At 44.3% G+C, this 15,796-nt stretch overlaps 1 protein-coding gene across 2 annotated transcripts in view; it reads left to right on the forward strand.

Moving 5' to 3' along the window:
• The window catches only part of htt (huntingtin), a 255,626-nt gene that overhangs the window by 58,240 nt on the left and 181,590 nt on the right, over positions 1-15,796 (forward strand). For both annotated transcript variants that reach the window (XM_037426940.2, XM_075877044.1), the window contains exons 19-20: positions 2,558-2,706; positions 14,772-14,904. In XM_037426940.2, the coding sequence (XP_037282837.2) occupies positions 2,558-2,706; positions 14,772-14,904 (282 nt within the window). The remainder of the gene's footprint in view (positions 1-2,557; positions 2,707-14,771; positions 14,905-15,796) is intronic.

Below are 15,796 nucleotides of genomic sequence, written 5' to 3' on the forward strand. Positions count from 1 at the left end.
AGATGCATTAATATTTTTGGCAGATATTCGTGACAGCTTGATGAAAGGTAAATCACCTCTAAAGTAGAAACTGTAACTAGAGTAGCAGAATTAATGTAGTAGAGAATGAAAGAAGTGCCACCACAGCACACCAATGACATTGGCTTTTGCGTAACATTTTAATGTGTAGGATTGCTTTAACTAGCATAAAGCTGCCATGCAAGCCCTATCCAGTATGTCGTATGTAACTTTAACCGGAACTACAAATTCGAAAGTCACAAGCAAATGTAGTTGAACACATATTTTCACTGGTCTGTGGTTACTAATCTATTTCTAAACAATTTTACCGCTAACTAAATTACTAACTGTGTCTTATTACCCAACTTTTAAATAGCTGCAGACCTAAAAAATCGAGTTATAGAGCACCTTGAAAAACCATCGTTTGAGTTGTTCCTGAATAGTATGTTTCAGGTAGTCCTTTTATCCTGCTTTACACGGAAAACCTCAAAACGAAAAAAGCCGTGTAAAAGAGCGCTTGCGCAAGCTATCGTGGCGCTCTCAAGCGTGCAGTCTGTGAACCAAGTCACCTGCAGCATTTTGTAGGTGCTTTACATATCGACAGTAGAGGTGTGCAAATAATGAATTTTAGAAGTGAATCTAATACAAATATTTATCTAATACTGTTTGAATAGTTTCGGAATAGTTTGAAGTGTTTCGAATAATACGGGAACCATTCTTTTAAATGGCGCCAGACTATCAAGGTAGCATGTTCAAAACAGCCCAAAAGCTCTATATTTTATTTAAAACAAATATTCATAAGCTTTAACAAATGAACATTACGACTGCTTCTAAGAAAAAAACAACACAAATATTCAAACTAAGGCAATCACGGATACAGCGTCAACTAGCCTGCGAAATTCTTCATAACTGCTAGCCGAAACATAGCAGTGACTACAATTAGAGAGCTTTTAATGTCATTTATTCACGGACAATCCGTTCCTTCGATCAGTGCCAGCTGTGGCCTCTCCCTTTCACACACTCTCGGCAGTGACCTGATGGCACAGCGGCCACACATAACAAAAGGGTGGAGGGGGAGAAAGGACATAACATAGTCATTCAAATGGCCCTAGGCTTTCGCTGAACCACTTTGGAATTTACAAAGTGTCCAACTTTTTCAAGCTGGTACTTTGTCAACAGCTTGCTATTTTTTAAGAGTTCACATCATGGATGTCGTAATGAACATAGCAGATTGATGACGCTGTCTCTATGGCGACACTAGATTTTTAAACAATGATGCCTTAGTCATGTGACCAATATAGCATTACTAGTCCTGCAAGTGCATGAGCTGCATGCATCTGGGTATCATTTGAATGATGAAATTGAGTACTGGTAGTGTAAATTCCAAAAAATCACAAGGGGGGCACAAATCAAATCATAACGGCCCTTTTGTTTTTTTTTTTTCAATATGGCTAGTATTTTTATTTACATGACCATTAAATCCTGCTTTGAAATAAAATTCAAAAGAAAATGAGCCTGAGGTTCGAGCTTGAGTATTTGCATTGTTCTATTCAGTCTTCTTTGAACCGGCCGAGCGGCTTTTGCGATTTCCATATTCTCACACTGCTGAGTGGTATTGAAGACAGGTACACACTGAAAAGTAATCATAAATAGCTGTCAAGTAATTCAAATATATGATCTTCTAAAGCTAAATCTTAAAGGCGGACACTTACAATTGGTGTCCCCCCCCCCTCCCCAGCTTGAACACAAGGGAGGTTCGGACTCTCATGATCGCCCCTTCCTATGATTTGCCCCAATGAAAACAACAAAACCAACCTCTTGCTGTTTTAGCGTCTGGTTTTTTAAACATTTTTCCTCATTGCTGATTATTCAAAAAATATTTGGTATTTTGAATACGCACTATTTGGATTACGCACTATTTGGAATACGCACTATTTGGAGTACAGAACTGAACGAAACACAGTTTTATTCGTTATTATAAATTTTCAAATAGTGACAGACCCCTAATCGGCAGCACTCAACCAGTAGCACGTCCCTTCACTGCCATCCAACAACATAGATGTGGCCACCATCAGAACACTCTGCCATCTCTCCATTGCCGCAGTTACACTGCAGGAGACTTTATTCACTGATTGCTTGCTTGAGAGCAGCATGATAGCAGCGCATAAGTGCATGGATTTTTTCATATTTTGTGGGCTTTCCTGGCACTGAGAAAGAAAAATGCCTCATAAGGCGTATTGTACAGGAAACAGCTCATTTGATAGTTTGTGAAAGTGCTCTAGAACTCTGATATCATACTTTGTGTCTGTAGCCAACAATTAAACAATTAGATTATTTTAATTAATGTTATTGTTAAGGAAGAAATAAGAAACAGCCTTAGTAACTATATAGGCTATTGCAAATAGTATGTGCTTGGTCCAGTTGACTTCTCATGCTCCCATCATTTTTAAAATCTTGGCTTGTCAAGTTACGTGGACAGTCTGCATTTAGATGGAGAAATCACCCAATGTTGCAGTAGCACTGCTCCTGACTACATTATATGTGCTTTCCTCAAATGCAGTAGCGTGACACCTGAGAGCCCTCAAGAAGGTACATTGGAAAGTGGAGGTCTGCTTGTGCACCTTGTGGCACTGCTGGTGGCCTCACCACTGACTTTGGACATACATGTCCATCAGCACATACTCACTACAGCAGGCCACCTGCTAGCAGGTGGGTACCTCTTTGAGAAAAACCATCGACGTTTGCTCAACCTGTTTCCTTGACATTTCCAACATAGCTGTTCTCATAAGTTGCTTAAACCAGAAGGGATGTTGCATAAGGCGTTGTATGTAAAGCTAATCATATGCATGTTCCAGTTCTAAGCTGGCAGACTGCAAAATTAAACAGATATACTAAGAATATATATGCCATTCAATGTCCCGTTCAAGAAAGAAAGGTTAGTTTGAGAATATTCATTCTTTCATTATGGAATATAATGAAAATCACTGAATACTGGTATCTTTTTACACAGTTATATAAACGTTACTTAACCCGAACAAATTTTAGGGTATATTGGGCCAAGCACCTGTTAATGCAGACCATCCTAAAGTGGGATGTGTGCATAACACCTGAAAAGTGCCACTTAAAAACAATGCTAGTACTAATCCTAACAATATGGGGGCACATGAATAATTTTGATCGTGACTTGCAAATCAGGAAATTAAGGAAGAATCAGTAGGAACTATGTATTTTGCTTTCATCCTTATTTTTTTTCATATTTTGCGTGATTCTGTTTTCACTGCATGTACATCTACAGGAAAACCTCACTGGTATGATCACAGCTCGTACAAATTTCAGGGCAATACAAATTTTTTTGTGGTCCTGGCCAAGGCCCAGTAGCCTGCAGTGTAGTGGTGCATGGTTGTTGTGAACATTGATTTTCAGCCCATCACGTTGGTCTGCACGTACGCTACCACGCAGATATGCAGAGGTGCTGTCGTAGAAGACGCAACAATCGTGCGTGAGCCCAGAAACTCATGCACAGGCATGTGCTCCACACCACCTGTTTGTCAAATCGGACGCTCGTCATAGCGTTGGCATAACATTTTTATTTTTCTTCTCTCCATTGCGTCAACACGTGTTACTGTGCTCAAGGTAACATCGTTTTACTGATCTCACACACCCCTGCTACGTCAATGCAAGACTTATCCCAGCAATCAGACATTCTATCAAAGATGGAAAAGGACCGAAAGAAGAAACGGACGGTCTTGGTGAAGGAGCTAGGCCTCGCAACGTCATCATGTACAACTGTGGGGGGCATCGACACCTGCCAACTCTCCAATTTGCATGGGGTAGTCTGGCATTTTTAGCAAACTTCGCAAATGTGCAGATGCCACCATAAGCCTCCCAAAAAATATCCCGAACACCACCATGATAGAATAATAATAAAAACACAGACAACTGTTTATGGCCTTCATCGATACTCTGGTGTCATGTTTAAAACTGTATTAAAATTTGTAAGAAGCTTTCATGGATGAAAACACTTTTGCTTTTTTAGTTACACACAACATATATTTAAGGGCACTAGTATGATCATTGATGTCCAAAAACTGTACCAGTGGTCATTGAGAGCTGTTCATGACGTTGTTGTGGCTCTGAGACACAATAAATAAAAAATTCACAGGCTTTGTTTTGATGCACACTAATGTTCTATCTTTTCTGATGATTTCAGATGATTTGAACATTCGTGGTGACCCCACGAGATTCATATCACTGAGGTTTTACTGTTTGTGAAACCACTTGGTCACAGCTGTCATTGCAATAACAGATCCTTCCACTGTGTCATGATGTTGATTGCAGCAAAACGGTAGTTGCAGCAAATAATGATTTCAGTTTTATTCCACAGTATACAGTGTAGAACATAGCATATATTGTTGAAATTGTTGTATAGCATGAGTTTGATTCAGTGCATGGGCTCGAAGGCCATTTGCTGCATCCAACTCTCACTATAATTTATACCTTGTAATTGGTAATGATCAGAAAATATGCATAGTAGTAAAATGCGTGACTGTTTCAGTAAAGATATACGTTTGGAGTGCCGCTACAGCTACATTGGAGAAAATGTCACAAGGCCTTTGGTGCGGCAACCATTTATTATTTGCATAAAATCATGAAAACTTCTAACGCCGTACAGATTTTGTGCAAAATAGAAATGCAATATAATCTTGTTTCGCAGTGGGCGTAGTCAGGCTGATGATGATGATGATAATCTTGTTATGTGGAATCTTAAAGGCAAAGAAAGTATCATCTATTGAAAAGGTGTTTTGTTTACTGAAAAAGGTGTTTAGTGCTGCATAGGCTTGTGCGAATATTCAAATGCCTCGAATATTCGAGCAAAAAGTACAGTATTCGAGTTCGCTTTGATTCGAATTTCAAATATTGAAAATTTTGAAGTATTCACATTGAACGAATATACATGTATTAACCTGCAGGTAACTGCTTTTAAAGTTGGTTTCACTGCAGTGTAAAGGTGCTAAGAAGTGAAAGCATTTATTCAGGGGAAATTCACTGTGTTGTGAAGCCTTACTACAAACCTAAAGGGGCCCTGCTACACTTCTTGAGCCTGTTCAGAAAATGCTGCCAATCAGAAGTCGAGGCTACCGAAAACATGTGAGCCAAATATTATAGCGCAGCACACGGCCTGGAATCGACAGTAAATTTTCAGTCAGCTAAAAATCACTTAGTTTTCTCCCAGCAAAGGACGGATGAAGCTCAAAAATTACTCGTCACAGCCATTGTATCAGCCATTGGCTGACTTGACCATGGTATGCTCAGTCGTTACTGGAGCCACCGCGGAAGGCCGCTACTTGTCCATGCGTACGTGCATGATCACACTAAAAATCCTTGTATTTGAAAAAAAAAAATAAGAAAAGAGAGAAAAATTGTTCAAGGTCACTAGGCACACGTGACGTATTTTCTTTCGCCATGCCATTCCTCCCTGCTTAGCTTCCAGTGCTCCCTTTGGGACAAGGCAAGGGAAAATTCATTTGAAGCGTGCTACAAACCTTTGCAACTCTGCTCATACTGGACATATTCTAAAAATTTTTGCGGTGGGTGGACTCATGAGGCAATAAGCTTCTTTGGTGAATCAATTCCGTGGCTACTTGAAAAAGTGTTGCAGGGCCCTGGTAAATGAACGTTATACCCCCAAATCGATTCATCATTTTTTGAAGCCTAAAAGCTTGTTATGCCGGCTTATATTCTAGCTATAATAAATTATAAAATGTTATGTATTTTAGAGGTTATTAATTGCTTCCTATCAAAAGTGAAATCCTTCAACTACTAAAAGTTGTTATTACTTCCTTTGAACGAAAAAAATGGCATTTGCATAGACACCTTATTTCAATTTTTAAGAAATATTGTGCAGGTTAGTTAGGTCATTATAATTATGGCCATTTTTTTTATATGTTATACATAATATAATTCGATTCGAAATTATCCGACTAAGATCACTATTTGCTTTGAATTCGCTTCGAATTGGCTGCGAATCTAAATTTCACTATTCGCACAAGCCTAGTGCTGCAGCACCAAATGCAAAACCAACCAAATCAGAGTTCAATGTTTCAGTCAAGTGGTTTTTATACTGAAACTGTTTTGCAGAAATGATAGTAATGTATTTCTTTTTTATATGAAGTGATGTCAGTTGAATAAATTTTTTTCCAGGCATTTATTCATTGAAAATTTTAGTATCTTGGACATTTTCTAGTCCCCTGAGATCCAAGTTGAGAGTTTACTGTAGTACGATTTTTGCATATGAGGAAGTCTGCAGCAGGGGTGAGACGGTTGAGCATATTGGGCTTTTTCGATACATTTCCATTTGTTGCGCCAAGCTGCCCCAAAAGCATAAAAATCGCAAAAGTTGCGCCGAACTGCTCCAAAACAGCCTAGAAAGCTGCAATGTTGATAGCAACCTCAACTTCAGCAGGAAAATAAGACGCTCTCAAGCGTGTTTTTTTACTTTGCACCTTTCTGATGATGATGGCTCCCATGATACTGCCATAATCTCCTCTAAACTGTTGTAAATATGCGTGACCCGCAAACATGTGCTGCAGTGCATCGAGAATGCCACTTCTATACTAGCTAGGCTGTGGGTTCTGGTGCCACTGTCTCCTAGCGAAAACCACCCAGTCAAGTGACAAGCGTAGCGGGGTTAACTTTTAGGTTCTTTGTTGTGCGTAGCGCGTTCCTCTGATCGCTGCAGTTTTCATGTCGATGCTACTGCGTGCGATCACCTACGTGTGCGCGTTTGCTGTGAGCTAGTAACTAAACGTGGAGTCACTTCCCTGCATGCGACACGTCTCCTGGATGCTCTGGTACGTGCACATGGGTTCTCTTAACTACTGATTTGTTTAGACAAGTGAGATCTCATAGCATTTGTCATTTAAAAAAGCCATTGCACGCGAAAACCACACATCAATATCGGGAGGTAGCCAGAGACTAACTTGGTTATTTGCTAAGCCGGGGTGACAGAACGCTCGTTCAAACCATTTCAAACGATATTAAAAGGTACCTAGTCGCTTTATTCGTGACTCATGACGCATTGGGTATCACGCGGCATAGTTTTCATGAACGGTGATTTGTCACTGCTTCGTGTTGTAATTGGAACTCGCAACAAGTGCTTTAAGAAGCTTTGCTACATGCCTATTCTGGCCTACACAAGCTTTTAGGCTTAGCTTTACATTCGATCGGTGTTTTGTTTGGCGGCCGTTCCACAGTGTGACTGGCGTACTTCGTTTTCTTTCTGTTCTTTTTTTTTTTTTTTTTTTTGAATAAAACCGGCTTCAGCATGTTCGGCGGTTCGTTTGCTTGAACACGAATTTCTTACCTGCGCTGCACAGTGTAAGGCCTGATCACACGTACACGTTGGAGCCCCTCAGCACGTGGCTCTGACGTGGCGTCGCGCCTTCTTCTTATGGAGAGAGAGAAAACTGCAGCTTCGCGTAGCCGTGCGCCCCGTCTCTTCACAAGGAGAGGGGGCGCGTGGCTATGTGCTTTTAGATGAGGCACGTGGCCCCATCAAAAAGCCACGCGCTGACACGCTGCAACGGGTATGTGTGATGAGGCCTTTACTTAAGTTGCGACGCTGGCACCATTCGCATGTCGATGTATTATCGAAAGTTCTACATTGACGGTGATGACCTATGATATTAAAGAAAATAGAACAGGCCAGTATGGGCCGCATTTATAACATGTCATTGCTCGCGTGGAGAGGCGTTATGAGTACCATTAGGTTATCACTTAGTGCCATACACACGTTATTTACGAGATAGTCGGTGCGGCGAGGTTTCTTGGCTCCCGCGCTGCACTCTTGAAGGTGGTCCCGCACAAAGTGGCCGTGAACGGCAGTGCCGCGCGTTTTGGTTGTCTGTTAAAAGCTCTCAGTACAATTGACGCTATCATGTCAGTCTTTTCTTTAAGCAAAGGCCCACTGTTACGTAACAACGATTCTTGTGCAATCACAATTTTTGAATTTTTTTGTGAGTGTGATGCGTTTTTCTTTTCAAATGTTTCCAAGGAACCGAGTTTTCAACAAAACCTTTTTTTGTATTATTATTTCACAAGCTTGTTATGAGGGCTGGATAAGTCACGTAGTATGTGAAAAGGTAGTGCAGTTTATACCTGGCGATAATCTGTTCAAAAACTTCCTTCAAAATCTGTTTTAGTTTTATGTGTATATTTAGACAATAAAATATGCATTGGTGCCCCCACGATGCTAAAAATTTGTATTTTCAAGCTCCCAGGATGACATATGAAATGCTGCTAGCTGCTTCAAAGCAAGGTTCTTCTGCTCCAAAATTGAAATTTTGCTGCTCCAAAAACTGTTCCCAATTCAGACTCAGATGTCTCACCCATGCTGCAGCTACATATAATTTTTTTAAGCTTTTGTGGTGACCATTGCACACAGATCTGCGCATCCTCCGTTTCGTCACTGATTAGCCCGGCGTGACACGGCCACTTTCTGTTACACGCTTCCGATAAAAGACAGTGCCCACACAGTTTCTCCGGAGGCTTACGTCACCACTGCTGGCTAAATAACGCTAAATAACCCTAAGCTATCAAGCTTGGTTTCATGATTGTTTCTCCAACCTTTTGAGCGCAGCGGCGGCATGCTTGCCCCACAGCTGCTACCACGTTAATAAACGATTGTTACGTTTTATGTTCGGATCCATCCTTCATCGACTCCGCATCTCACATCTGGTGACCTGGAAAACGAACCGCATAGCCATGGCCGATTCTGAAGCCCTCACTGTTCTCCGCCTTCAAGTGCAACAACTTCAACAGGAACTGCAGACCCAGCAAGAGCAGCAATGTCATAACGCCTCCGCAAACAAGGCCCTGCCTGCCGGCTCCATTGAGGACGTCAGAGTTCCTACGGCAGCTATCCTACACACTGATTCCTGGTGTGTTGCTGTTAAGCTTCCACCGTTTTGGGTCGACTCGCTCGAGATTTGGGTTGCCCAGGTCGAGGCTGAGTTTTTTTTTGGTGCACATCACGCAAGACCGGACCTGCTACGATTATGTCCTCGCCCTCCTGGACGCACATAATGTCAACAAGCTCCTGGATATCTTTGCCAACCCACCAACAGCCAACCTGTACGAATCCCTCAAGGTTGCACTTCTCCGCCGCTTGTCACTCTCGTAAGAACAGAAGATACGACAACTGCAGTCTGCAGAGCTTGCTGAGCGCAAACCTTCACAGCTCCTGCGACACATGCGTGCGCTTGCAGGCAACATGGTCCAGGATTCTTTCTTGCGATCGCTACGGCTATAACAATTTCCCCCGCACACCCAGGCGGGGGAAACTGCAGGCTCAGGTCAAGCTACTTCTCGACATACTTGGAGAGATTGCTGATCGCGTCGTCGAGGTCTCCTTGCCGGAGCTGTCGCCCACCGTCCAGGCTGTCACTGCACCGCTAAACACCACAGAGCTTGTGCGCCGCATCGATCGCATCGATCGATGGCTCACCTTCATACAACAATACTTGGGTGAACATTTTTCGATGTAACAGCGCCATCAATCGCAAAGCAATGACCATAACATCGCCTTGTCACAGCAGCCTGCTGAACACGGCTGGTGCTACTATCATCAGCACTTCGGTGACAGAGCCTGACATTGTCGACCACCTTGTCGCCAACGAGAAACACCAACAGCAGCTGGTAGAGACGACCCCATGCTGCCAACCTGAAGGCCGTCACATCTTAGTCACCGACCAAGTCACAAAGAAGCGATTCCTTGTTGATAGCGGTTCCGACATCCGCTGCTACCCGCAATCTCACCTTCAAGGTTCTCGCCTGCTGACATTTTTCTAGCTCAGGGCGATGAACCGGTCCACAATCAAGACGTACGGTTCGCTGCGCCTGCCTGTCCAGTTCAAGAACTTATGCCGCGGCCTTCACTGAAACTTTGTCATCGCCGACATCGCCTAGCAAATCATTGTCTCAGACTTCTTGGCTCACTACAACCTCCTTTCGGACTGCCGCAATGACCGGCTCATCGAAGCAACAATTGGGCACTCCACACCAGGCCAGCGAACAACCGCCCAAAAGCCAAGCATCAAGGTCCTTAGTGTCGACGATTACTTGTACCATGCCATCCTTGCCAAGTTTCCTGGCTTTATGCGCCCGAGCAGACTGCCGCGCAAAGTGCAGCACACCATCGTGCACTACATCCGGATCTCTCCAGGCCCCCCAGTATTCTGTTGTGCCCGTCGCCTTGCCCCAGACCACACGCACATAGGCAAAGCAGAGTTCCAAGCCATGCTCCGAGAAGGCGTCGCCACTTCACCTTGCCCTGAAGAAGACCACTGTCTGACGACTTTGTGGGGGCTACCGTGCCCTCCATGCGCACACCATCCCGGACAGGCACCCCACCCCGTCCACCACATACAGGACTTCGCCCATCGCATTCACAGCTGTCACGTCTTCTCTGTACTAGAATTGGTGAAGGCTAGGGATGGGCGAATATTCGGTGTTGCGAATATTCGATCGAATTCTGCCCTATTCGTTATTCGCTTCGATACGAATTCAGGTATTCGGTATTTTCGAATTATTCGGCGCTTTCGAATAGGCCGCAAAAGCCACGGACGGCCGGTACAAATACAAATCTCTGAGGCTATGCTTTACACGTCATGGCTGCCATACATCCGTTAATCTCCAAGGCCATGCATTGAGGAGCCGGAAATACGTCATCGCTGCCATGTTCACGGCAACCGTCACCCAAAAGCTCATTGCGTAAGCCGCCCCGCATTGCTGTAGACATAATTTTTTTGCTTTCTTTCTTTCTTTGTGTTCCTCGAGATTCAGCCGCGCTTACACGTGTTGGCTTATCTCGCCCTCGGGAACCGCTGCCTCCACAGTTGAAGATGGTGTCGACCGCGCCCGTGTCCTGTAAGCGCGCGTACACGAATCCGATATGGGACTTTTTCCTGAATGTGCCTGCTGGAGGCGAAGCGCAGTGCGAGACGTGCGGAGTTCTTTTGAAGACGCCTACTGGTACCACGACGACGCTTGTCACCCACTTGAAGAGACACCCAGGCAAGTACAAAGAGTACTCGGAATTGCATCAGCTTTACAGTTTTCCGAAAAAGAAAAGTGAACCAAAGGGGCTGTCATCGCAGCTGACCGTGACCAGCCTGTTTAAGCCTACACTTCAGCCGTCATCGGTAAAAGCGCAAGAGATGACTAAGAAGATTGCAGCGTTCATTGCCTGCGGCCTGCAGCCATACAGCGTGGTCGAGGAACCGAGCTTCATCAAGATGATGCGATGTGCAATTCCAGAGTACGTTGTTCCGTCGCGGAAGACTTTCTCACGAACGGTCATTCCAGATTTGTACGCGGCCAAAAAAAATGAACTGAAGAAGCACATTAGGGCCGTATTTGACGACGGTGGTGCTGAGTGCTTCACTTTAACAACGGATGGGTGGACATCGAGGGCCGGCAACAGCTACGTGTGTGTTACAGCCCACATGATGGATCGCGACTTTAGGCAGCACGCTTATGCCCTCGCCTGCAAACCAATGCCACAGGAGCATACTGGAGAAAATATAGTTCAGTTTCTCCGAGACGTGATCGAAGAGTGGGGTCTGCCCGACAACATCCCGACTTTTGTCATTACCGATAACGGCAGGAACTTCATATCAGCTGTTGCCAAATCCAACTGGTCAGGACTCGTCTGTTTTGCGCATACCCTGCAGCTGTGCATAAGTGACGCCAAAAGAGAAGTGGCAAGTTTTTCCCAGCTTTGTGCGAAGTGTCGATCGATTGTGGGTCGCTACAGAAGAAGCGCACGTGCACGTGCACGGCTTATGGACATACAAAAGGACATGCACATGGCCCAGCATGAAGTGATTTAAGATGTTCCCACACGCTGGAACAGCGAGTATGCCATGATGGAGAGACTCGTTGAACTTCGTGCCCCAATTTCAGTTGAACTTTGCGATTCGGATGTGGACAACTTAAGCTCCAGAGAATGGAAATTAATGGCTGCGGCTGTAAAAGTGTTGCAGCCTCTGGACCAAGCAACGATAGAGCTGTGCGCGGACCGCTATCCCACACTTTCCCAAGTGATACCTCTCGTGCATTATGCGCAAGTGGTGCTACATAAGCATGCGTCTCAAGGCGAGGAAGCAGCATCGTTTGCAAGGAGCCTTCTGCGCAGTCTTGCCACAAGGTTCTCTTGCTTGAAAATGGCAAATGTGCCGGCAAATGCAATGCTAGTTGACCCTCGCTATGAAAACATTTGCCACACTGAAGACAGTCAAAAAAAGTGGGCAAAAGCCGCACTTGCAGCCGCAGCAAATGAGCTAATGCCAGCCCAAAGCGAATGTTCCCAGGCACCTGTCTGCCCAGCCATGGAGAAGCCCCCAGCTAACACTCTTCGGAGTGTTTTTTCTTCATTAACCTCTAATGTACTGCAAGACAACGCGCACGAAAGTGTCCCTTCTCAAGTGGCAGAATACTTGGGCGGCCCTGTGCTTCTCAGGTCAGAAAACCCTTTAGAGTGGTGGAAGACCCATGGCAGCCGACTGTACCCAGCACTGGCCAAGGTGGCACAAAAGTACCTCTCAATTCCTGCCACACAGGCAAGGAGTGAGAGGCTGTTTTCAACAGCAGGGAATGTTGTCAGCAGCCGGCGGGAACTGCTGCTCCCAGACCATGTGGAGCAGCTGGTATTTTTGCATGAAAACTTGCGAGTGCAGTAAAAAAAAGTGAGATTTGTGAATAAAATTCAACTATTAACAATTTTCAATTTCACAAAATGCTGTGCCTACATGAGTTCTAATTCCTTTAAAACAATTGTGTAAATTAGTTGGGCCATGAAAAAATGCTAATTTTTCTTTATAATATGTGATGTACACTATTCGAACTATTCGATTCGAAATTATTCGACCAAATCATTATTCGCTTCGAACGTCAAATCCACTATTCGCCCATCCCTAGTGAAGGCTTACATGCAGATACCCGTCAATCCAGACGAAGTCCCAAAAACTGCAATAATCACCCCATTTGGCTTGTTCAAGTTTCCTTTCATGAGTTTTGGCCTAAGGAACGTGGGGCAAACCTTTCAGCGCTTCATCGACGAAGTCGTCCGTGGCCTCAACTTATGCTTCGTCTACTTTGACGACATATTGGTCTTTTCATGTGACGCCGAAGAACACCATGGGCACCTTTGTCTCTTGCTCCAACGCCTCGATGACCATGGCCTGCTCATCAATGTCCTGAAGAGCATGCTCAGTGCTTCCACCGTCCATTTTCTCGGACACGAAGTTTTGTCAGAAGGAACTTGACCCCTGCCTGAAGACATCTCTGACTTGCAAAAGTACCCTCAACCCACCACCAAAGACCTTCTCTGCTTCCTCAGCATGCTGAACTTCTATAGACGTTTCTTACCACATGCCGCCGACTACCAGGCGCCCCTTCATGATGTCTTGGCTGGTCTACGAGGAAACCAATCCGTCACTTGTACACCGACTTTGCAGCAAGTTTTCGCGGAATGCTAGGCTGCTCTGTGCACCGCCACACTCCTCTCCCATCCCGTGCCAGATGCTCCCTTGGGACTCTTCACGGACACCTCTGGTTTCGTCGTCAGTGCCACCCTGATGCAACGCATGGACAACACCTGGCACCCCTTAGCATTCTTTTCTAGAAAACTCGCAGCAGGTGAATTTCTTGCAGCTCTGCCATCCAGCACTACGACGTCAGACCCCACCGACTTCATCGTCCGGCTCCAATGCACCATTGCTGCCTTAAGCCTGTCACTTGCAGCCCACCATAGCAAGCCTACACCTTTTGTGTTCAAGGAGCTAGCATTGTGCACGCATGCTTTTTTTTGCGACACCGTCCACTGGCCTTTCCAGCCACCCTACAGCAGACCCTGTCTAGTCGTCCATTGTGACGACAAGAACTTCACCTTGTGACTGAATAGGAATGACGTCTAAGTCTCGATTGACCAACTCAAGCCCGCATACATTGCGGCAAACGAAACAGGCAGCACTACTCCTTCCACTGGTGTCCTTCCACAACCACGGACATTGCAGGCCACTCTTTTCACTACACACTCTGGACGTCTGGTACGCCTTCCATATTTCTGCAAACCCTGAGGGCTCTGCATTCTGCGGGGGGTGATGTGGCGACCACTGTGCACAGACCTGCGCTGCCTCCGTCTCGTCACTGATAAGCCCGGCGTGACACGGCCACTTGCTGCAACACGCTTCTGATAAAAGACAATGCCACTGCAGTTTCACCGCAGGCTCACGTCACCACTGCTGGATATATATATATAACCCAAGCTACCAAGCTTATCTTCATGATTGTTTTTCTAACCTTTTGAGCCCAGTGGCGGCATACTTGCTCTGCTGCTGCTACCACGTTAATAAACGATCGTCACATTTTATGTTGGGATCTGTCCTTCATTGATTCTGCATCCCAAACTTTCAAATATTTTTTCAAAGCATTTCTCAAGCTTCTAAATGTGCATTTTGCAGAGTATGTCAACTCTTTATAAATTATTAGGCAATACAGCTTATTGCCAAATATCACTCTGCAAAGGCTGATATTTTACCATAAGCTCTAATCAGTCAGCTACTTATTTGTCATAGATTGTAACTTTCTTAAGGGGGCATGATTTCTTTCTTACTATGATAGTTCCTTGTCTTCAATATGTGGTCTGTTAGTATATTTGGAACAAAGGCACCACCATGTACAAGTGTTTCTTTTGCTCTCTCTTTGTAATGCAGGGGCATGCTTTAAGTGCATCAGACCTCAGGACATTGAAGCTATGGCAAGTCAAGAAGGCGAGGAGCCATGGACGTCAATGCGTGATCGTCACCTTGTTCCTCTCTTGGACAAACTATTTCAGCATACCATGAGGTACTTGTGTTATTGCATGAAAATTTGTGCATTTTTTTTGCTATGTAAATTTAGGTGTAACAGAATACTGTTTGTATACAATTAGACTTGCAATAAGCAAACTTTCTTTAAATTCAAACTAATTTCAAAATTTTGGATGACCCACTACTTTCAATGTATTTTAACATTGGTTATTCAACCTGCTTTATTGAATTAATTTGGTTAATTCATATTTGTTTGTCCATGCCAGAAAGTATGCGCTAATGATACTCTGTGGATTGAGAAAGAAGGAAAAGAAAAAATTGGCCATGTGTCTGCGTGCTTTGCTGCAACTGTTGCTGAAATACGATTAGTCTTCTGTCTCGAGGCACTGTGTGAGGTATGGATGCCATCTGGCAGTAATGTAACAATGCTATGCATAAAAAACACCTGCTTTTTCATGCATAGCATCGCATTGTCAGATCAGAGCTCATAGTAAGAAACACTAGGGTCTTTATAATTGTGTATGTACGCACTTTTTAGTACAGAAATGCACCACCTAATACTAATGTATTGATGTTGGGCATCATAATAGTGTCAGAATACTGTAATGTTTGCGTTTTGATCAACATTATTCAGAAGTATGAACGCAGGCATGAGATCAAGATGTCTGGGTATTGAGCAAGGGCTTAAACTTTCATCGGGTGGCTGATTCATTTTGAGTGACAAACAAACAAACACACAAACCGATATATCTGCATTGAAGTATCCCAAGAAAGACTATCATCTTTAATTAAATGTGACTATCTGGCCTAGGTCTCTCCATGTGCAACACTTAAGTCACTTTTGCCACTGTACAATGATGTCATGCGGGAAACCATATTAAGATTAGGAAGGGACTGACATCAATGGTGGATCCCGAGGGGGAGTAGGG

This window comes from Rhipicephalus microplus, chromosome X (assembly GCF_043290135.1).
Source record: "Rhipicephalus microplus isolate Deutch F79 chromosome X, USDA_Rmic, whole genome shotgun sequence".
NCBI classification, from domain to species: domain Eukaryota; kingdom Metazoa; phylum Arthropoda; class Arachnida; order Ixodida; family Ixodidae; genus Rhipicephalus; species Rhipicephalus microplus.